The sequence below is a fragment of the Nycticebus coucang genome, chromosome 18 (assembly GCF_027406575.1).
Source record: "Nycticebus coucang isolate mNycCou1 chromosome 18, mNycCou1.pri, whole genome shotgun sequence".
Classification (NCBI taxonomy): Eukaryota; Metazoa; Chordata; class Mammalia; order Primates; family Lorisidae; genus Nycticebus; species Nycticebus coucang.
Window position 1 is genome coordinate 68,648,403 of NC_069797.1, and position 23,872 is coordinate 68,672,274.

General features: G+C 34.0%; 1 protein-coding gene across 3 annotated transcripts in view; it reads right to left on the minus strand.

Annotated features, from left to right (window-relative positions):
• The window catches only part of ABCA5 (ATP binding cassette subfamily A member 5), an 81,675-nt gene that overhangs the window by 14,087 nt on the left and 43,716 nt on the right, over nucleotides 1–23,872 (minus strand). For 2 of the 3 annotated variants that reach the window (XM_053569670.1, XM_053569667.1), the window contains 7 exons: nucleotides 15,758–15,959; nucleotides 13,483–13,652; nucleotides 11,279–11,406; nucleotides 10,727–10,864; nucleotides 6,566–6,679; nucleotides 1,854–2,024; nucleotides 256–369 (listed from right to left, as the gene is read on the minus strand). In XM_053569670.1, coding sequence (XP_053425645.1) covers nucleotides 256–369; nucleotides 1,854–2,024; nucleotides 6,566–6,679; nucleotides 10,727–10,864; nucleotides 11,279–11,406; nucleotides 13,483–13,652; nucleotides 15,758–15,959 — 1,037 coding nt within the window. The remainder of the gene's footprint in view (nucleotides 1–255; nucleotides 370–1,853; nucleotides 2,025–6,565; nucleotides 6,680–10,726; nucleotides 10,865–11,278; nucleotides 11,407–13,482; nucleotides 13,653–15,757; nucleotides 15,960–23,872) is intronic. The other variant, XM_053569668.1, reaches the window with a different exon arrangement.

The window sequence follows — 23,872 nt, forward strand, 5'->3', positions numbered from 1 at the left end:
CCTCAGCATTAACTATATTTTAAATCCTCTAATAAAACAGAGATCTAGAGATGATACTTAGTCCAGGAATGGAATGAATGATGCAGAAAACAGACATGTAAAAGAAAAAAAAAGCCACCAGCTTTCTATCTAAATTCTCTATGTTAAAAGCCACGCAACATTTTTCAGTATAACTAGGAAGAGTTCATAACTTCTTTTTTTTAATGATTTCTAAACACACTTTGAAGAGTTGAAATAATATAAAATGTGACTTACCACAGAATAGACAAATGACCAAAATTCTTTGGTATTTAAAATTTTCTTAAAGGTGAAAGAAGCAATATAAGTGAACAGAATAGTTGATGGAACATAACCAATAAGGCAAAAAACCTGTAAGTCAGAAATGTGTTATGTTTTTGTAAAAAACATATTTTTTGTAAAAATATAAATAAACAGCAATACATGACACAAACTATTAGTCATATTAAAATATTAAGAAATAATTATTCTACAATTGTATTCCTCAGCCAATCTTTCCAAAAACTAAAGCTCTAATTACTTGAAAAGTTATCATCCACACTTCTACTAAATTAAAAAAATTCATTCTTTTAATTTGTTGTTAATATATTCCTATTGCAGACATTTAAATGGAACAGGATTTACAATTTTTTTCTTTTTTTTTTTTTAGAGACAGAGTCTCACTTTGTCACACTCGGTAGAGTGCTGTAACATACAGCTCACAGCAACCTCCAACTCCTGGGCTTAGGCAATTCTCTTGCCTTAGCCTCCTGAGTAGCTGGGATTACAGGCGCCTGCCACAATGCCTGGCTATTTTTTTATTGCAGTTTGACTGAGGCCGGGTTTGAAACCGCCACATTCAGTATATGGGGATGGCACCCTACTCACTGAGCCACAGGTGCCACCCATGATTTACAATTTTTTATACCAAATCAAATACAAGCTCTCATTGTTTCATTATAAAAGAAAGTATAGCACTTTAACAACTTTGTCTCTCCATCAACTATTAGCTGCTATTTTAATATACAACATTTAATATATTTTGTAAAGATTTTGGGAAAACATTTACCATTTTATATGGTAACAATTAATTTATAGAGGATACCAAAAGAATGCATACACATTTTAAGAGAAAAACCTATCCTATTCATGCCCATTGCATGGTGGCGTTACCAGCACTGATTTGATTAATGCTGGGGGGTGTTTGTTTTATTTTTTTATTTTTTAATGCCATCTTTTGAATGAATGCCGTACTACACCCTGCGAGCATAATTCAATTCAACTTTGAAAAGTAAAATAGATAACATCTCTTAAAATGTTTAAACATTTTTTGGTACCCGGGGTATGAAGTCAGTATGATCTTTAGCAAAATTGATAGGGTCACATTCAGCACCTAGCTCTGTTTTCCCATTTTTCTATAAAAATTATCAATGAAAAGGTCTACTAGTCATTTACATCTGAATATGAATGCAAAACTAACTCTTCCTTGGTATTTTAAGCCATATTTAAAATTACAGAATAAGAACTTATTCTTTGTGAAATTATGTTCAGGCATAAGAAAAACTAAGACAGACATTTTAAGGAAGGAATACATTTAAACAGTCTTGATTATACACAAATAGGTGGTCTACATGAAAGACAACCTCAGTTTCCAGAAATTACTTTAAAATGGTAGCAAGCTATTGTTTTAAAAATTATTTATAGTAATATGAATATAACTGATTACATGGAATATATATAATAATTAAATACCTGCTTCATCTTCTTTAAAAAATTAAGAGCCAACTGTTGTGTTTATAGATTTTTAAAGAATACTTTATCTATAAATAACATAAGTACAACTGATGTTAACTTACCACAGCGAGAAACTTTACAGCATAAAAATATAATCCATAATGAAAAGCAAATAAGCTTCCTAGCATCAAAATAAGAACAACAAAAAATAAGGGGATGTCAACTATAGCTTGTCCAATCCAATATGCAGATGGCAAAAGACCTGAAAGTCTAAGTTGAGTATAAGCTTTGATCTAAAAAGAAAAAAATTTTTTGATTAAAATTTTAGACATTTATATACAAAATAAAAAACATGTAAATTACTTTAGTTTTCTTAATTTTATATTAACAAAAAAAGACACATTCCAAAACTATTAATAAATTAAATTACTAATTAAATACAAATTAAATATACATTGGCTCATTATTTTTGAAATGTAACTATTTCGACAAAATTTTTAAGAAATCAGGGTATAGTAACAAGATAAGTGAACAAAGTAACTGATGGAACATAACCAATAAAGCAAAAAATCAGTAAATCTGAAATATGCATGTATAAAGAACACAAAACTAAAATAAAATGAAAGGTGCCATTGGCATTATAGCCGTGCAAACAGTGATCAGCCAAAATATTGCATTTTTGGAAATCTGTGAAAATGATGGAAAACTATGTTTAAATAGAAAAACAGGTCTCACTTTTAAAAATTAAACTTTCATGAAAGCACTAATAAATTAATAAGTACCCTCTAAATTTAGGGGCTTTCACCTTCAGTGTGAAACTTCATACGCATGTAATACATCTGAAAGCCTTTTATGTATGCAGGTGTTGTACATAAATAAATGTGTCATTTCTACTACAAATAGCATTTTAATGTACAATAATAGTAAACTTAAATGACAGTAGTTTTCCTATCTCATGCTCTCATAATTTAATTTGAAATTTTAAAAATTGATTTCTAAAATTGTACCTGTAAGATACAGACAAAACTTGTGTTTATGTGTATAAATTACATAAAAGAGATGAACACAGAGTGAGATAAGGGATTAATTAAGAAGGGGAAAAGTTTTATCCTGAATGAATTCTAGGTATGTCAGACATATGTAAATCCAAGAACAAGTATAAAAATATAATTCAAAGGGTGGCGCCTGTGGCTCAAAGGAGTAGGGCGCCGCCCCATATACCGGAGGTGGCGGGTTCAAACCCGGCCCCGGCAAAAAAACTGCAAAAAAATATATATATAATTCAAATCAAACACAATTATTTTACATAATTCAAGTTTTTTACCATTCATACATTGCTGGTAAAAATATAAAATGGCATATGTACTCTGAAAAATAATTTGGTAATTTCTTCTAAAATTAAACACAATGCAATTCAGCAATTACACTCATGCATTTAACAGAGAAATTAAAACTTAGGTTCACAGAAAAATCTGTATACAAATATTCATAGCAATTTACAGTAACAAAAACTAAAAAGTTCTTCAACAGGCAAATAATTAAACTGTGACACATCTATACCATGAAATATTACTCAACAACAAGAAGGAATGGTCTATTGATACATACAAATTGGATGAATTTCCAAGGAATTGTGCTATATGAAAAAAAGCCAATCCCTCCTCCCCCAAAAAAAACTCCATTTATATTTGTTTTCTCAATTTGTATATGGAGAAAATTTATAAATGTGACTCCATTACAGAAATGAAGAAAAGATTAGTGGTTGCCAGATGTCACAGAGAAGAATGTCTACAAATGACAACAGGAGGGATTTTTTTTTTTTTTTCAGTTTTTGGCCGGGGCTGGATTTGAACCCACTACCTCCAGTATATGAGGCTAGTGCCCTACTCCTTTGAGCCACAGGCGCTGCCAAACAGAAGGGATCTTTTTGGTGATAAAAATGTTCTGTATCTTGACTGTATCAACGACAATGTTCTTGAGATATTTTACTATAACTTTATTAGATGCTATTACTGAGCTAAAATTAGTAAAGAGGACATAAGATCTATCATTTCTTACAACTGTGTATTAATCCACAACTATCTCAAAAATATTTTTTTAATTAAAAGGCCAGGCATGTAGCTGGGCGTTGTGGCAGGTGCCTGTAGTCCCAGCTACTTGGGAGGCTAAGGCAAGAGAATTGCTTAAGCCCAAGAGTTTGCGGTTACTGTGAGCTGTGACCCCACCACACTCTACCCAGGGCGACAGCTTGGGGCTCTGTCTCGAAAAAAAAAAAAAAAAAAGCCAGGCACGATTTGACCTTTGATAAACCAAACAAAAGCATACAATGAGGAAAAGAATCCCTATTTAAAAAATAGTGTCAGGAGAATGGTTAGCCACATGTAAAAGACTAAAACTGGATCCGCACTTCTATCCACTTACAAAAATTGACTCACAGTGGATAAAAGATTTAAATCTAAGACACGAAATGATAAAAACTCTAAAAGAAAGTATGGGAAAACTCTTAACAATATCAGCCTGGGAAAAGATTTTTTGAACCCATTGGCAATTGCAGCAACACCAAAAATAAATAAATGGGACATGATCAAGTGAAAAAGCTTCTGCACAGCTAAGGGCACAATAACTAAAGCCAGCAATCTTCAGAATGGGAGAAGATACTTGCATGCTATGAATCTGACAAAGGCCTAATAACCAGAATCTGCAAAGAACCCAAACTAACATACAAGAAAAGAGCAAACAACAGAACTTTCCACAAAAAAGATGAATAGCCAAGAAACACATGAAAAAAATGTTCATTGCCCTAATCATTAGAGAAATGCAAATCAAAATCACCCTGAGTTATTACCTAACCCCAGTGAGAATAGCCCATACCACAAAGCCCTAAAGCTGCTGATGCTGGTTTGATTGTGGAAAGAAAAGAACACTTATACACACTGTTGGTGAGACTACAATCTAACAGCCCTTTTTAGAAAGACATATGGAGCTACAAGTAGATCTTCTGTTTGATCCCACAATTCCATTACTAGTTATCTGCCCAGAAGAAAAAAAAATCATTTTACCATAAGGACATTTGCACTAGAATGTTTATCATAGTTCAATTCACAATTGGCAAGACGTGGAAACAACCCAACTACCATCAACTCACAAATGGATAAATAAACTATGGCATATGTACACTATGGAATACTATTCAGCCATAAAGATGGAGACTTTACATTTTCTGCATTTGCCTGGATAGATTTGGAGAACATCTTCCTAAGTATCACAAGAATGGAAAAGCAAGCACCCAATGTACTCAGTATTAATATGAAACTAGTAGATGAACTACTATATGTCCACACAAGAAAAAAAAAACAAAAAAAAAACGCAAATCCAAGGGAGAGGGAGAAGAAGAAAGGAGGGGGGAGATGGGAGAAGGGAGGGGGTTTGCAAGCTCCCCCTAACTGGTGCAATGTGGGGTATATGGCACCCCGCTTAGGTAAAGGGCTTAGCTACAACTTGGACTTTTACCTAAAAAAGGCAAACAATGTAACCTAATCATTTGTACTCATATATTAATCTGAAATTTAAAAAAAAGAATAAGGCCAGGCATGGCAGCTCACACCTGTAATCCTAGCGGGAAGATCTCTTGAGCACAGGATTTGGAGGTTGCAGTGCACTATGATGATGCCATGGCACTCTAGCCAGGGCAACAGAGAGAAAGCCTGTCTCAAAACACATCAAAAAAAAAAAAAAAAATGACACCAAAACCAAAAGAAAAATATATGTAAATGTCCAGTAAGCTTTACATTTGAATAGGGGGATTATGAACTTTTATTTTCTCTATACTTTATTTTCTAAATTACTATAAAAAAATGGATATTATTTTAAAATACTAAGATTCATGTATGCTTCTATACTGAACACATTTATTAATATTTTTTTTTCAATTAGGCTTTTACCATATTTTATTTATTTTTTTTAATTTTTTTATTAAACCATAGCTGTGTACATTAGTATGATCATGGGGCACCATACACTTGGTTCATATATCGTTTGACACATTTTCATCACTTTAGTTAACATAGCTTTTGTAGCATTTTCTTAGTTATTTTGCTAAGACCTTTACATTCCACATTTACTAGGATTCACATATACCCTTGTAAGATGCACCACAGGTGTAGTCCCATTAATCCCCCTTCTTCCTCCTCCCTCCCCCCTCCCCTTTCTTTCCCCCTTCTCCCTATTCTTAGGTTATAACTGGGATATAGCTTTCATGTGAAGGTCCTCAAAAATTTATAATTTATTTTTATTAAAAGCTATTAAATATAATGAAGCTTTTTATCCATCATACTCTATAAACTAATTTACAAACTTGTTTCCACTGAATGAAGCTCAAACACAGAGGATAAAAATTTTGTCTTTACCATTCAATACATTCTAGTATAGGTTAGAAGAAAGAGGCAAGTCAGTACACTGATTAAGTGTATAAGAATATAAAGATTAGTCAGTTTCCAAATCTTCCATTTCAATAGGACAAGTCAACCTGGGCAAGTTATACAAACACAGGAATACTCCCACATTCAACTTAATGATCTATAAGGTGGGTAACATAAAACTTACCACATAATGTTGTAAGGATTAGAGAATTTTTTAAGGGATATAGCAAGTGTCAAGAAACAAACATTATTTATCACAATAAAATTGTAATAAATGCATTTATACCCCAATTTACTCCATTTACTTATTCCTAAAATAATTATATGGTGACTTGCAATCATGTAAATAGTTTATTTTTTATATGACATTTCTTATTAGCAAACCAGGCCTGTGATTTTTTTAACTGAGCCATTACCTTATGATTCTCAGCATTTTCCATGGCAAAGTAAGGTGGCATTGCAGTAACAATGATTCCAAGCAAAGCAGTTTGAAAATATAGCTCAATTTTAAAAACTATGTCAGTAATTTCCTGGAAAACAATCACAGAATAAAAAAACAGAACTGAGAATCATTTTATATCATCTCAGCATATCCTAAAAGAATATCAAAACCTTAGAAAGAACACATCGGAATATCTTATAGTCTGTGAAAGAAAGGGTGGAAAATTTATTAACAGAGAAGATGATGGTAGACTACAGTACCAACTCTGCTACTTATTAAACAGCTATTTGGTTCTGAGCAAACCATTGTACTTCCATTTTCAACCAGAATAACCCAGAATACAACCAGTACAACCCAGAATAATCTGGCACATAACTTTAACTACACCATGTCATAAAAAAATAACATATAAAAGCAATCAGCATATCTACCAACGGGCCTATGCAATGATAATGAACATCTGAGAATGATCTTTGTTGTTGTTCTTTGGTTACATGGACTACAAGCCAGCTGGAATCATGGAGCCCTCCTTTTCTCCACTGGGAATAGCTATACCCTCACTCAGCTTCCTACAGAACCAAGAATACGTCCTAAGCAGGGAATGTGTCCTTTAACTCCCACAGGTCCCCATTTCCCTAGCTGCCCCAAGGATTCAGATGCAGCCAGTTAACTTTTCCAGACAACCAGTAAAGAGCTGGTACCCCAAATGCAGATTATTCGAAGGGCACTATATTATCCTCCACCCTCAACAAAGCCATTTTATTCTGTAAGGAGATACACCCACAGGATAGGGAAGGTACTCTGCACTACAACAAAAATCATACTGTGCCTAGCAGATAGCCTGGCCCTGGCACACCCCTCCATGGGATGATGTGGAAACAGAGTTCATCAATGCCTTGTTGATTTTAGCCTTCTGAGTTTTCCTATTTAGCAATAAGGCCAATTACCTAATCCATACCATATGACATTATACAATTTGTTCCAAAGTATCTCTAAGTAGATAGTATCAAAAGTGAACTGAACTACAGTATACCCAGCTGGTGTCTATACTAGAGAACTACTTGGTATATAGGGTGGAAAAAACCCACACATCTAGTATGTGATACTTTCAGTGTAGTGGGGGAGTAGGAAAAAACCTTGGGTTTTCCTATCTCAAATATTATCCCCATTACAGAATAGCACTTTTCACATTACACTATCATTGCCTGCTCATTTGTCTACTTCCTCCTCTATTCAGTAAGCTTCTTAGTCCCTTTTTCACTGATACATCCTAAACATTAGCAAAGTGCCTTAGTTACTGCAGACATTTCAGAAGTGTGGTTAGTGTGTCTGAATGAATGAGTGAATTTTAAGAGAAGTAGAAGTGATTATTGAAAATGACACGATACATCTTTGAATGCATAGTAGCAAAGCACCTTTATAAACAGATGATGAAAAGTATGGCAAGTATAGTGAACAATAATATGGAAATTTATGTTTTATAAAAGATAAAGACATGAGGGGAAAAAAAGAAACTAGTATCTTAAATAACGTGAAAATCAAAAATCAATAAAGGGCTTGGCAGAATGAGTTAAAGACTCAACACAATAAAAAAAGGAATGGCAAACACATAAAGAAAAAATATAAGTTTCAGTGAATAAAACTGATATATAATGTTTAAATAAATTAGCATTTTAATTTGAAGACAAGAATTGAAGGATTTAATTTAATTGATCCAGGCAGAGGATCAATACAGGTAATCTTAGCAGTATGGGAAACTGAGTGGGTGGACTGATGGAGCTCAGGAGTTTGAGACCAGCAAGAGCCAGACCACAAAAGTAGCCTCGCATGGTGGCAGGTGCCTGTAAGTCCTAGGTACTTGGAAGGCTGAAGTAAGAGAATCGCTCGAGCCCAAGAATTTGAGGTTGCTGTGATCTATGACACCATAGCAGGGCTCAAAACAAAAGCAAAAAGAATTGTGAATATGTACACATAAAAACACTTTTGTTGTTTTTTCTTTTTTTTTTTTTTTTGTAGGGTCAGAGTCTCACTTTATCGCCCTAGGTAGAGGGCCATGGCGTCACACAGCTCACAGCAACCTCCAACTCCTGGGCGTAGGTGATTCTCCTGCCTCGGCCTCCCAAGTAGCTGGGACTACAGGTGCTGACCATAACGCCCAGCTATTTTTTGTAGCAATTTGGTCAGGGCTGGGTTCGAACCCGTCACCCCCAGTATATGGGGCTGGTGCCCCACCCAGTGAGCCATAGGCCGCCACCCTAAAAACACTTTTAAAAAGTGTAAGACATGCTCGGACAACTAAATATCCATATGCAAAAGAATGAAGTTGGACTTCTCCCTACACTATACACAAAAATTAACTGGAAATGTAATAAAGGCCCAAATACAAGTGCTATTACTATAAAACTCTGAGATAAAAACAAGGGTAAGCTTTTTTGACTTCAGGTTATGCAAAAATTTCTGAACTATGACAACAAAAGCACAGCAATAAAAGAAAAACTATACATAAATTAAACTTCATCAAAATTGAAAATCTGTACTTCAAAAGACACTATCAAAACAGTGAAATGACCAGTGCATCTTACAAGGGTACATGTGAAACTTAGTAAATGTAGAATATAATTGTCTTAACACAATAACTAAGAAAATGCCAGGAAGGCTATGTTAACCAGTGTGATGAAAATGTGTCAAACTGTTTATAAAACCAATGTATGGTGCCCCATGATCACATTAATGTACACAGCTATGATTTAATATTAATTTAAAAAAAAGTGAAATGACACCAACAAACTGGTAGATAATAATTTCCAAATCTTATATCTGATAAAGAACTTCTACCTAAAATACATAAAGAACTTCCAATCATAAAAAGACAAATAACCAAATTAAAAATTAAGCAAAGGGTAAGAACACACATTTCTCAAGATGTAAGCATATGAAAAAATTCTCAACATCATTAGCCATTAAGGAAATGCAAATCAAAATAGAAACAAGATACCTTCTCATACCCACTGCTGGTGGAAATGGAAAATGAAGCAAACACTTCAGAAAAAAGTTTGGCTGTTCCTCAAAATATTAAACATAGAGTTACCACATGATTCAGTAATCCCACTCCTAGACATACACCCAAAAGAAATGAGAACCTATGCCTGTATAAAAAACTGTACTTGAATGTTCACAGCATTATTCATAATAGCCAAAAAGTGAAAACAATCCAAACATTCATCAACTGATAAATGGATAAATAGAATGTGGTATTCCACATAAAAATTCCATACATTCCACACAACAGAATATTATTTGGCAGTAAAAAGAAATAAAGTACTGATAGATCTTACAACGTAGATAAATCTTCAAAACACTATGCTACATACAAAAAGGCGAACAAAAAAGACCACATATATATAAAATGTTTAGAATAGAGTCATCAAGTAGACTATTGGTTGCCTCAAGCTGGGGACACTTATGGAGGGGGGAAAAATGAGGAGTAACTACTAATAAGTGCAGAATGTTTTTAGGGGGGGTGATTATGTCTAGAACTCATTGTGGTGATAGTAGCACAACTCTATGAACACAGGACACTGAAGTGCACATTTTAATGGGTAGATGGTGTGTGAACTAATTTCAATAAAGTTGTTTTTTAAAAATATGACAATAGAAAACTTGGTTATAGTAGGTATTTGTCCATTTATTTTTTAGCATATGAAAACCAAAGGGTGAAGAGAAATAATGTTGAATACTCTTCTGTAAACTTAAGTTGATTTTTATAATACAACAGTCTTAAAATTAAAAATGGTTGCTTGGGTGACTTACCAAGGTTCTTTCAGTACCCTAATACCTAGATTTTAGATAACTAATATTTTAAAATTACCTTAATGTTTCTTTTATGGTAACTATAAAAAATATTTATGTTTTATAAAAATGTATGTACCAAAAAAAAAAACCTCCTCAATTCTGAAGCAAACTAATACTGGGAAATCCTGAACACCTTCATGTAAATCATCTCCCACTCAAGTTTTAAGAAGACTAGGATACCTCGCAAGATAAATTTCTACAGATTTTGTTACTATTGGCTGGCTTTTAAAAGATACCATTATATCTATAAAATACATATTAAATTTTATCTATATTTGCTTACTTGAAAGAATGGAGTACTCCAGATCTCGATGGTTTCATTCACATTTAAACGATAAAGATAGTAGTTACTAATGATATTCATCAATACAGGTAAAGAATAAACCATAGTACTATTGAAAACCACTGCAAAAATATAGTCCTACAATAAGAAAAGAAGATTTATTACATACTACATAAAAATATACATAGGTATATTATTGCTATTTATCAAGCTTTTCTCACCAATTAAGTTAATTCTCATTGACTATACTAAAGGGCTGCTTCAACAAATCATAGAAATAATCGGTGACAGACAAAGACAATCTGGTTTGGAATGTGTAGATACTTTGATATTTTAAATAAGTACCTAATATAAAAATAAATGTACATTCCCTATAGCTTTCCATATTGATAATCCATCAAAGCATAAAAAATACAAATAAACACAACTAGCTTCAAAAGTAAAACTGATTTCTAACTAATGAGGTCAATCAGAAAATGATTAATTTTAGAAGAAACATTTTAAACTTTTATAACTCTCAAATGGTTATTCATGCATATACATTAGTCTTACCTTTTCTAACTGCATCACATTTAAAGCTGCACTATGGGGAGCAGCAGAAACATAGTCACTGTCATTAAACATGGTCACCATTATGTTCTGGTTTGTGAAAAAGCTAATAAGATCACTGATATCTGAGTCTGGTATTAGAAAACAAACAAAACAATAAAGAATTAGTTTAAATGAGAACTAAACATAGGATTTTAATAACATTGTGATGATCACTCTGTTTTTAGAGAAATATTTTGTTTTCATTAGCTAAGATGTGATTAAGAAAATTGCCTCTGGGGCTGGTCAACCTTGTTTCAAATCAGAGTTGTACCACTTACACTATTTGTCCTTCAACAAAGTTAGATAATCTGGGTCTCAGTTTCCTCTTTTGTAAAATGGGGGAAATGAGTAGATCTGCCTTCTAAGTGGTCAAGAGAATTAAATGACTGAATATAAATACAGAGTTTAGGACAAAACCTGGCACATACGATTTCTACAAATTTTAGCTGCCGCTGCTGCTACAACTATTTATTTACATTGAAAACTCAGCTATAGTATATAAAATTCTTAAATAGTGAAGATAAAAATCAATTTGACAATTTGAGATAACAAGATAACAGCTCAGAAGAGTACAGGACAGGTGTGGTAACATCACTGCCCAATGATGTTACTACTATTGATCTCTTATCTTTAGAGTACAAGAGTGGCTATGTATTCTGAGAAGACAACAATATTATAACTGAGAAAGTTTTATCATCTGTGATACAAAGAGCTCTGCAAGAAGGGTAAAATACTACCCAATATAAATACACACAGAGGCCAATAATTCCTAAAGGAAAAGTGGTTTTATTATGAATCAGAAATGGAGCTAGGAACTATGGAATACGTAAGCAAACAACGCTAATATAACAACATAATGAAAGAGACAAACGTTGAAAATACTATTATTTCTGTAGTTCAGTAAACTCAAAACAGAAATATTTGAGATACACATACAATTCCCCCAACACATAAAAAAGTCACAATTATCACAGTATAAGGTTCATGCAGTATTACACTTCAGCAACATAAAATATGTATTAAAACCAAAAACAAGAATTCTAAATGAAAGAAAAAAAATTACAAAATATAACATTCACTATTCAAGAGAAATTTTCTATTATTAAATGCATCTTCCCCCCCAAAGAATGAAGGTGATATAATATGCTGAGCACCAGATTTTAACAGTGAATGTAATAGCAATTTATCATCACCCCTAACACCGTACTTACTATTTTGCTGGGCAAAAGTTTTCAGTTAATAGTGAATTCAAAAAAATATACACACACATACACACATGCGTATATATTAGAATATCAGTGAAATATTAGGAAATGTTAAAACCCCAAAGAGCCTATGATCACAGAAAAGGTTATATAAAATGCAACTCTCTAATGTATTTCAGCAAGATTAAGTAAACTAAGCTAAAGCTTTTGGGATGCTGTACATGTAAATTTGTCAGAGTTAGCTAACTTTGATTTGGGCTTCAAAACCTTAGGACTACAAGCTATCAACAGAGATGGGAGATGTTGTAGGGACAACAGATCATGTATTAGTAAATTTCACATTAGATTTTAAAATTGTGAAAATCCAAATCCTATGTCAGTTTTATATTTTTGAGCTTTGGTCAATTTAAAAAAATTTTTTTTTTCATATTTGACAATTATGTAATAACAATACCAACAGCAAATTCAAAAATATCCATTATAAATTTAATGCATTTAATTACAGATATTTACATCTAATGCTTATTTTTCTTAGTTTGAACTAATTCTTCAGGTTTTCTGTAAAGGATTAAACATTTCTATGTAGATACATAACTGCATAAATATTATGTACTTTAACTCTTCTAAAGAAAGTTTTTCAACTACTTAATCACTTATCATGAGCTTTGAGATAAAACAGCTGCTGAGAAAAATGTCACTACTTTTAAAAAAGATAGTTTTATGATTATATACAGTATAAATTACAAAATTTAAAACTTAGGCCAATATTAAACACTTAGGCCAAAATCTGATTTCTGTAATACATTTTTCAGCATCAATACGATTAAGTATTTAACTTAGATGTCATACAAACCATTCCTTTACCTTAAATATTTTTAAAATCAAAATCTCTGGCCCACATCTACACCTCAAACCTATACCCCACCCAATACACATTAATAGACCTTTATACACTCTCACCAGTAGAATTTTGAAGAAGGAGACTTGTTTTGTATTTATGAGGTTTATCTTCAGGTTTTAGGAAATATAAATCTGGAGCAAGTTTGATGGGAACCACAGCATTTTTAAAGGAGTGATGCACCAAAAACATAAAAATCTGAACTGCAAAAAAAATTAAAAGCAGAAGTAACCTGAAAAGAAAAAAAAAAAAATACAGCTCAAGGTACATTAATATGTAACTCTATTAAAAAATCCTCCTTCACATTGGTATAGATTTAAGCCCCATTTAAAAAAAAAAAAAAAATCAGTGAAAAAACAAACAAAAAAACAAGAAAAAATACTTCAAAAAAATATACACTCTAATCCCAGAAATGATCTCATGACAATATTGGAGAAAAAGCCAATATTACAAGACAAAATTAAAGTATATTTGAGGTAAGAGTCATTCCTAAAGTTTCATAGGGCATATAAACACGGAGTTACACTATTAAAGAATAAGACACTATGTCTTAAATATCTGTCTCCATACTCCTGAAGGAAATAATGCCTTTGCTGTCTGTATTCTAACCATTTACTTTCATGTATTAACAAAAATATTTTAGATATAAGGAAAGAAATAGAAATACAATAAAATTTTGAATAATCGTGATCTTTGAAATTTAATCCTAATCACAACAAAACTGCTATGTCTACTCTCAGGAGGCAAATCAGGGTCTACTACAAATGCTCTTTTATCTGGAAGACAGCTACTTATCTGACAAAATACCTGATATCACTTGTATGTGATAAGTGCCACAACAAGTGGTTGGAGAGCTTATATGTGATAAGTACCACAACAAGTGGTTGGAGAGCTTAGATCATCACACTTTATTTAGCAATTTTTCTAATAGGCCATAATTTTTTTTAATAATTTTTAATTGTTATGAGTATACCTAAGTCAGCATTTCTAAAAGCATACTGCATTGAAGTTCAATTCCATAATAAGTTAATAAATATTTGGGGTTAACAAAGAATCACGATTAAATAAATTTGAAATTCCAGGTTCAAAAAGATGAAAAAAAATATTTATCATTTCTCATGAGTTTTTATATACTAATGAATGATTCCTTAATACAGGAAATATAAAACATAATATTTCCTAAATGAATTTGACCACAGAACACTTTTTGTTATAAACTGAATATCTGTGCCCTTTCAAATTTTTATGTTAAAGCCCTAACATCCTTTATTTGGAGTATTTGGAGGAGATACAACCGATTTAGATTAGAGAAGGTCATGATGGTGGGGACCTTGCAATAGGATTAGTGCCTCTACAAAAAGAGACAGCAGAGAATGCAGACCAGTGCACACCAAAAGGTCATGTGACCTCACAGCAAGATGGTGGCCTTCTACAAGCCAGGGAGAAAGCCTTCACCATGCTGGTGCTCTCATCTTAGACCATAAGCTAGCAGAACTGTGAGAAAAAAAGTTTCTGCCATTTAAGCCACCCAGTCTATGGTATTTTGTTTTGGCACTCCATGCTGATAAAGATACTTTGTTTTTTCAGGGAGTATTTTAATGAGAGTGCTGTTCAATTAAATAAACCTAAAATGCTGACTTAAATTTTTTTTTTTTCATTAACGCTTACATGGGACTAAATCAGATACTTGATTAACATTTGTTTGACGACAAACAAATCTGGTCAAAGAGTAAATATATTTATATTTCAAACATATAAAAATATTCTAATCATTTAAGTTCCTACTGTTACCATTTTGGATCTTACAAGATGGTATGTAAAGTAGTTAATGTTTATTTCCAAATAATTCAATGCCTAGGACTCCAGGGAAACCTGAGAGAAGCTAAAGCTAACTTAGAAGGTAACATTCTTATCCTAGATCTACTAGCCATACAGCCTTCATTATATTTCAGTTTCTTCATCTGAAAAATAGGGATGAAACTTATTTGTCCTGCTACTTACAAAAAAGGTTATAAACATTAATGGATATAAAAACAGTAAAAACCATAAACACAAAATAAAATTTAAGATACAATGACTAATTCAAAACTTATATAATTAGGGAATATTATCTGTCACTTCCACATTTTATAGATGAGAAAATAAATGCTAGTTTAAAGAAGAGTGAAAGTCTAACAGTACTATAAGCATAATTTTTTTCCTCTGACACTGAAAAAAGTTGTAATCTTTAAAAACTACATAAATTTACATACATCTACATTTTAAACATTAACATGATAAATCCTATCTGTATCCTTGAAAAATAACTCATCAGGCAGAAAAATGATTTATACTTACACTGATCTCACCGATTTACTTTCACGTTTCAAAGAAAGGAAATGAAACTTTGCTATTGTATACATCTGCTGTTTCCAAAGGCTCATGGTGCTCATTAGAGAACCCTTGGTTTCAGAAAGAATAAGTAAGCTCTGCTCCATTTCATCAAAAGATTTTGAATCCATTTCTTCATCTTGTGGCTGCTGAGTAAATACACTATAATCTATTTGCCAAAACAAAGTAAAACAAAAAGAAAATTTTAGTATTATTACTTAAGAAAGATGAAAATCTTTCTAAAGTATGTAAATGTTAAAGAAGCACATGTTCAGTGGTTATGCAGAACAAATGAAACTCTCGTATTTTGGCAATATCTATGAAAGCTTAACATATGAATATCTTCCTTATGACCCAGAAAGTCCCCATTAGGTACAAAACCAGTAGAGGTGTGTACACAGGGTTAACCTAAACACACGTGCAAGAATAGTCTTATGAGATCCAAAATACTCATAAACTGGAAAGAACCTAAATGACTATAAAAAAGTGAATGAATAGTTGAGAAATGCATAAAATAGTGTAAAACAATGAAAATGAACAAATGATTTTGGAGATACATATAACATGGTTAAGCTTTACAAATGTAATACTGAGTAGAAGAAGCCAGACACAAAAACAACGTCCTGTATAATTCCTCTTGCCCCAACACAACCCATGGGATGCATGCCCATGTTTAAGATCTTGTTATCTCCACGACTGTACAATATTCAACTTTTATGTGAACTTTTCCTCTGTGACTACACCCTAACATCATATCTTTATCATACAACTGATTTCTTTCTTATCTCCATGTCTGAAGACCTTCCCTGCCTTTACTTGGTTTTTCTATTAAGATTTAGCTTCTGGTTCAGTTTTTTTTCCTGCCAAAATCTGCCTTTCCACTTCATCGGCAGTCTCTGGAAGAGTTAAGAACCAAGCGCCCATTTCGATATCATTTCCTGACATTTCTGAAGTTGTACAGGATCAATAGTAGTGTGATCATATTATTAACCTAACACTTAAAAGACATAGCAAACTCAGTAATGTAAATAAGATATGTCATTCAGATTACTTTTAATATTTAATATAAATTTTAAATTTAGTGAAAATATTCTAAACGTATGTAGAATTAAAATTTCATGGTGTTAGCCACTTGTAATCCTAGCACTCTGGGAGGCCTCCGTTTCTACTGAAAATAGAAAAAAAAAATACCTGGACATTGAGGTGGGCGCCTATAGCCCTAGCTATTTAGAAGGCTGAGGGAGGAGGATTACTGAGCCCAGGACTTTGAGGTTGCTGTGAGCTAGGGTGATGCCACACAACACTACAGCCTGGGCAACAGAATAAGACTGTCCCCCCCCCCCAAAAAAAAAGTTTTATTTCAACTTCTTCCACAATTTGTAGAGGTGAATTACAAGCAGAAAGTCAACTTCATCATTTCAAAATTTTAAAAGAAAGAAAAACTACAAAATCACATACAGTAACTTTTCAGATAAATCTTCTTTGATCCAGACATAGTAACAGGAGAAAAACTAAGAACCCCAAAATACATTGCACCTCCATCAGTCACATTTAAACGTGAGAATCTAATATCATAAATGTATACCATTGTATACAATTGGCAATGCTGAAAAATTACTATTTCCACACAAGGCTGATCTTTTATAATTTGACTACCAAAACCCATGAATGATAAAATTCTAGTAATAATGTTCTGTGAAGTTTCAGATTTAGTTTATTATTTATTTATTTATTTATTTATTTTGGAGACAGCTCACAGCAACCTCAAACTTAAGCGATTCTCCTGCCTCACCCTCCCAAGTAGGCACCCGCCAGAACCCCCGGCTAAGACTTAGTTTAATATGACAGAAATTTATTTCATGTGGGATATTCAGTACTCTTGATTTCGGTCTCAATGATTTCAATCATCAGCCACTCAACATTCACGCAAAACACATAATCCCAGAGCTTCAAGTCTTAACATCTTTGAATTAACATCCCATTTTCCTTTACATTCCTGACCTACCATCACAAAATACAGCCAAAATTCCCACCTGGTTCCTTCTTTCCACAAACCTATCCCTTTCTCATTCTCAGGAATGGCAATCCCAACTTAGTTCTCAAGCTAAAAGCTTAGGAAAGGAATTTTTTTTTTCTTTATTGTTGGGGATTCACTGAGGGTACAGAGAACCAGGTTACACTGATTGCATCTGTTAGGTAAAGTCCCTCTTATAATTGTGTCCTGCCTTGAAGAGATGTGTCACATACCATGACCCTCCATCACCCTCCCTCCATCCCTCTCTCTGCTCCTCCATTACCCCACCCTCCACCATGTACTAGGTCATCAATTGCCCTCATATCAGGATTGAGTACACTGGATTCTTATTCCTCCCTTTCCTGAATTCCTACCATCTATCAGCAAGTCATCACTATGACCAAAAATATAACCCAAATCTATTCTTTCTCTATTTTCACTCCTACCCTATTCGAGTTGGAATTAACTGTAATAGTTAACTAATTAGTCTTCCTACTTCTACTCTTCCTTTACAATCCCCTTGTCATTCAACAACTAGGATGTGTTTTAATTTGTTTTTTTGAGACAGAGTTTTACTTTGTCACCCTCAGTAGAGTGCCATGGCATCACAGCTGACAGCAACCTAATCACAGCTGACAGCAACCTAAAACTCTTGGGCTCAAGCTATCGAGTAGTTGAGAGTGCAGGCACCTGCCACCACGTCTGGCTATTTTTACAGGTATCCAGCTATTTTTTATTTATTTTTTTTTATTGTTAAATCATAGCTGTGCACATTAGTACAATCAAGGGGTACAATGTACTGGTTTCATATACAATCTGAAATATTCTCATCAAACTGTTCAACATAGCCTTCATGGCATTTTCTTAGTTATTGTATTCTGCATTTAGTAGGTTTCGCCTATACCCATTCTAATATGACCCCACCCATTACACTCCCTGTACCCTAACGTCCCCCCTCCCTTGGCCCTTTCCCCATATTCTTGTGCTATAGTTGGGTTATAGCCTTCATATGAAAGCTATAAGTTAGCTTCATAGTAGGGCTGAGTACATTGGATACATTTTCTTCCATTCTTGAGATACTCTGCTAAGAAGAATATGTTCCAGCTCCATCCATGTAAACATGAAAGAGGTAAAGTCTCCATCTTTCTTTAAGGCTGCATAATATTCCATGGTATACATGTACCACAATTTGCTAGTCCATTCGTGGATTGATGGGCACTTGGGCTTCTTCCATGACTTAGTAATAGTGAATTGGGCTGCAATAAACATTCTGGTACACATCTTTGTTATATTGTGATTTTTGGTCTTCTGGGTATATACCTAGTAAAGGAATTATAGGATTGAATGGCAGGTCTATTTTTAGATCTCTAAGTATTCTCCAAACATCCTTCCAGAAGGAATATATTAGTGTGCATTCCCACCAGCACTGTAGAAGTGTGTCCTTTTCTCCGTATCCACGCCAACATCTCTGGTTTTAGGATTTTGTTATGTGGGCTACTCTTACTGGGGTTAGGTGATATCTCAAAGTAGTTTTGATTTGCATTTCTCTGATGATTAAGGATAATGAGCTTTTTTTCATGTGTTTGTAGATCGTGCATCTGTCTTTAGATAAGTTTCTCTTCAAGTCCCTTGCCCACCCTGAGAAGGGATCATGTGTTCTTTTCTTGCTAATACGTTTGAGTTCTCTGTGGATTCTGGTTATTAGACCTTTATTGGAGGTATAACCTGCAAATATTTTCTCCCATTCTGAGGGCTGTCTGCTTGCTTTACTATGTTCTTGGCTGTGCAGAAGCTTTTTAGTTTGATCAGGTCCCAGTAATGTATTTTTGATACTGCTTCAATTGCCTGGGGAGTCCTCCTCATAAAATAGTCACCCAGGCTGAGTCCTTCAGGAGTTTTCCCTGTACTTTCTTCAAGTATTTTTATAGTTTCATGTCTTAAGTTCAAATCTTTTATCCAGTGAGAGTCTATCTTAGTTAATGGTGAAAGGTGTGAGTCCAGTTTCAGTAATTTAAAGATCGCCAGCCAGTTCACCCAGCACCATTTGTTAAATAGGGAATCTTTCCCCTACTGAATGTTTTTAATTGGCTTGTCAAAGATCAAATAACAGTAAGTAGCTGAATTCATCTCTTGGTTCCCTATTCTGTTCCATACATCTACTTCTCTGTTTTTGTGCCAGTACCATGCTGTTTTGATCACTATTGATTTATAGTACAGTCTCAGATCTGGTAGCTGAACTTATCTCTTGGTTTCCTATTCTGTTCCATACATCTAATTCTCTGTTTTTGTGCCAGTACCATGCTGTTTTGATCACTATCGATTTACAGCACACTCTCAGGTCTGGTAGCATGATTCATCTCTTGGTTATCTATTCTGTTCCAGACATTTACTTCTCTGCTTTTGTGCTAGTACCATGCTGTTTTGATCACTATCGATTTATGGTACAGTCTCAGGTCTGCTGGCATGATTCCTCGTGCTTTGCTTTTATTTCTGAGTAATGTTTTGGATATTTGAGGTTTTTTCTGATTCCATACAAAACAAAGTATTATTTTTTCAAGATTTTTAAAATATGACAGTGGAGCTTTAATAGGAATTGCATTAAAATAGACATTTTAACAAAGTTGTATAGACATTTTAACAATGTTGATTCTTCCCAGCCATGAGCATGGTATGTTTTTCCATTTGTTAATATCTTCAGCTATTTCTTTTCTTAATGTTTCATAGTTCTCTTTATAGAGATCTGTCACATCCTTTGTTAGATAAACTCCCAAATAGTTCATCTTCTTTGGCACTACTGTGAAGGAATGGACAATTGAAGGAAGTCAATGACAACAGTCCTTGACTGTTTTTTCAGCTTGGTTATTGTTGGTATATATAAAGGCTACAGATTTATGGGTGTTGATTTTGCAGCCTGAGACATTGCTGTATTCCTTGATCACTTCTGAAAGTTTTGTAGTAGAATCCCTAGTGTTTTCCAGATATATGATCATGTCATCTGCCAAGAGTGAAAGTTTGATCTCTTCTGACCCTATGTGGATACCTTTGATCGCCTTTTCTTCCCTAATAGCAATGGCTAAAACTTCCATTACAATGTTAAAGAGCAATGGAGACAATGGGCAACCTTACCTGGATCCTGATCTAAGTGGAAATGATTTCAATTTAACTCCATCCAATACAATATGGGCTGTGAGTTTGCTGTAGATGGCCTCTATTAGTTTAAGAAATGTCCCTTCTATACCAATTTTCTTAAGTGTTCTGATCATGAAGGGATGCTGGATATTATCAAAAGCTTTTTCTGCGTCAATTGAGAGAATCATATGGCCTTTACTTTTTATTTAATGTGCTGAATTACATTTATAGATTTACGTATATTGAACCAGCCTTGAGACCCTGGGATAAATCTGCTTGGTGGTGGTGTATAATTTTTTTGATGTGTTGTTGGATTCTGTTTGTTAGGATCTTATTGAGTATTTTTGCATCAATATTCATTAGTGATATTGGTCTATAATTTTCTTTACTTGTTGGGTCTTTCCCTGGTTTAGGGATCAAGGTGATGTTTGCTTCGTAGAATGTGTTGGGTAGTATTCCTTCTTTTTCTATATTTTGGAAGAGGGTTAGTAATATAGGTACTAGTTCTTCTTTAAAGGTTTGGTAGAATTCTGACATAAAGCCATGTGGTTTTTCTTTTTAGGCAAATTTTGTATAGTTGGTGCTATTTCAGAACTTGACATAGGCCTGTTCAACATTTCCACTTCATTCTGGCTAAGTCTTGGTAGGTGGCATACTTCCAGGTATTGGTCGATTTCTTTCAGATTTTCATATTTCTGAGAGTAGAGTTTCTTGTAATATTCGTTAAGGATTTTTTGAATTTCTGAGGGGTCTGTTATTTCATCTTTACCATTTCTGATTGATGAAAGTAGAGATTTTACTCTTTTTTTCCTGGTTAGGTTGGCCAAAGGTTTATCTATTTTATTGATCCTTTCAAAAAACCAACTTTTGAATTTATTGATCTGTTGTATAATTCTTTTGTTTTCAATTTCATTTAATTCTGCTCTGATTTTGGTTATTTCTTTTCTTCTGCTGGGTTTGGGGTTTGAATGTTCTTCTTCTTCAGCTGCTTGAGATGTCCGATTAAGTTATTAACATCCTCTCTTTTCATTTTCTTGAGGAAGGCTTACAGTGCTATAAGTTTCCCTCTTAGGACTGCCTTTGCAGTATCCCAGAGGTTCTGATAATTTGTGTCTTCATTGTTGTTTTGTTCCAAAAATTTGGTGATTTCCTTCTTAATCTCATCTATAACCCATCTGTCCTTCAGCATAAGGTTATTTAGCGTCCATGTTTTTGTATGGGTATGCAGATCCCTGTTGTTCTTGAGTTCAATTTTTATTCCATGATGGTCTGAGAAGATGCAAGGAATAATTTCTATTTTTAAAAATTTGCTGCGGTTAGATTTGTGGCCTAGGATGTGGTTGATTTTGGAGTATGTTCCACGGGCTGATGAGAAAAATGTGTATTCAGTTTTGTTGGGATGAAATGTTCTGTAGATGTCTTTTAAGTCCAGATGTTGAATGGTTAAGTTCAAATCTAAAATTTCTTTGCTTAGCTTATTTTTGGAGGATCTATCCAGCACTGCTAAAATGTTGTTAAAATCTCCAACTACTATTGAACTGGAGAAAATCAAGTTGCTCATGTGTGTTAGAGTTTCTCTTATAAATGGAGGTGTGTTCTGGTTGGGTGCATAAATATTAATAATTGAAATCTCATCATATTGAGTATTACCTTTAACAAATATGAAGTGTCCACCTTTATCCTTCCTTATTTTGGTTGGTTTAAAGCCTATTGCATCTGCGAATAGGATTGGAATGCCAGCTTTTTTCTGCTTTCCATTTGCCTGGAGTACAGATGACCATCCCTTCATCTTGAGTCTATATTTGTCTTTTAATGTAAGATGAGATTCTTGTATGCAGCAGATATCTGGCTTGAGTTTCTGTATCCAGTCAGCCAACCTGTGCCTCTTTAGAGGACAATTTAAACCATTCACATTAATTGAGAATATTTATAAGCCTTTCAAGAGTCCGGTGGGCATTTTTTTTTTTCTTTTTTTGTAGAGACAGAGTCTCACTTTATGGCCCTCGGTAGAGTGCCGTGGCCTCACACAGCTCACAGCAACCTCCAACTCCTGGGCTTAAGCGATTCTCTTGCCTCAGCCTCCCGAGTAGCTGGGACTACAGGCGCCCGCCACAACGCCTGGCTATTTTTTGGTTGCAGTTTGGCTGGGGCCGGGTTTGAACCCACCACCCTCGGTATATGGGGCTGGCACCCTACCGACTGAGCCACAGGCGCCGCCCCACTGGTGGGCATTTTTAATCCTTTTGCGACTGTGGAAGTTGGAATTTGATCAAAATTCTCTGGGTGTGTTTACTTTTATAGTGGAAGGTTATGCTGATCTTTATGGAGGATAGATCTGACAATATCCTGGAGAGCTAGTTTAGTTGTAGCAAACTTCTTCAACACGTGAATGTCATTAAAGTATTTAATTTCTCCATCATAAATGAAACTCAGTTTAGCTGGGTGCAGGATCCTGGGTTGAAAGTTATTTTGTTTTAGGAGATTAAAAGTCGATGACCATCCTCTTCTAGCTTGAAAGGTTTCAGCAGAGAGATCTGCAGTTATTCTAATATTCTTCCCCTTGTAAGTGATGGTTTTCTTTCATCTAGCTGCTTTAAGAATTTTCTCCTTCATATTAACTTTAGTGAAATTGATTATGATGTGTCTGTGGGATGTCTTATTTGGGTTGAGTCGTGCTGGAGTTCTGAAACTGTCTGCTATCTGAATTTCAGAATCTCTTGGCATGTCTGGAAAGTTCTCCTTCATAATCTCATGGAGAAGGGACTCTGTGCCTTGTGAAGCCATTTCATCGCTTTCGGGGATCCCTTTAAGACGAATATTGGTTTTCTTTGAATTATCCCAGAGCTCTCCGAGAGAGTAATCTGTTTTTCCCCTCCATTTCTTATCCTCTTTGAGACTTTGGGAGCATTCGAAAACTTTGTTTTCAATGTCAGAAATCC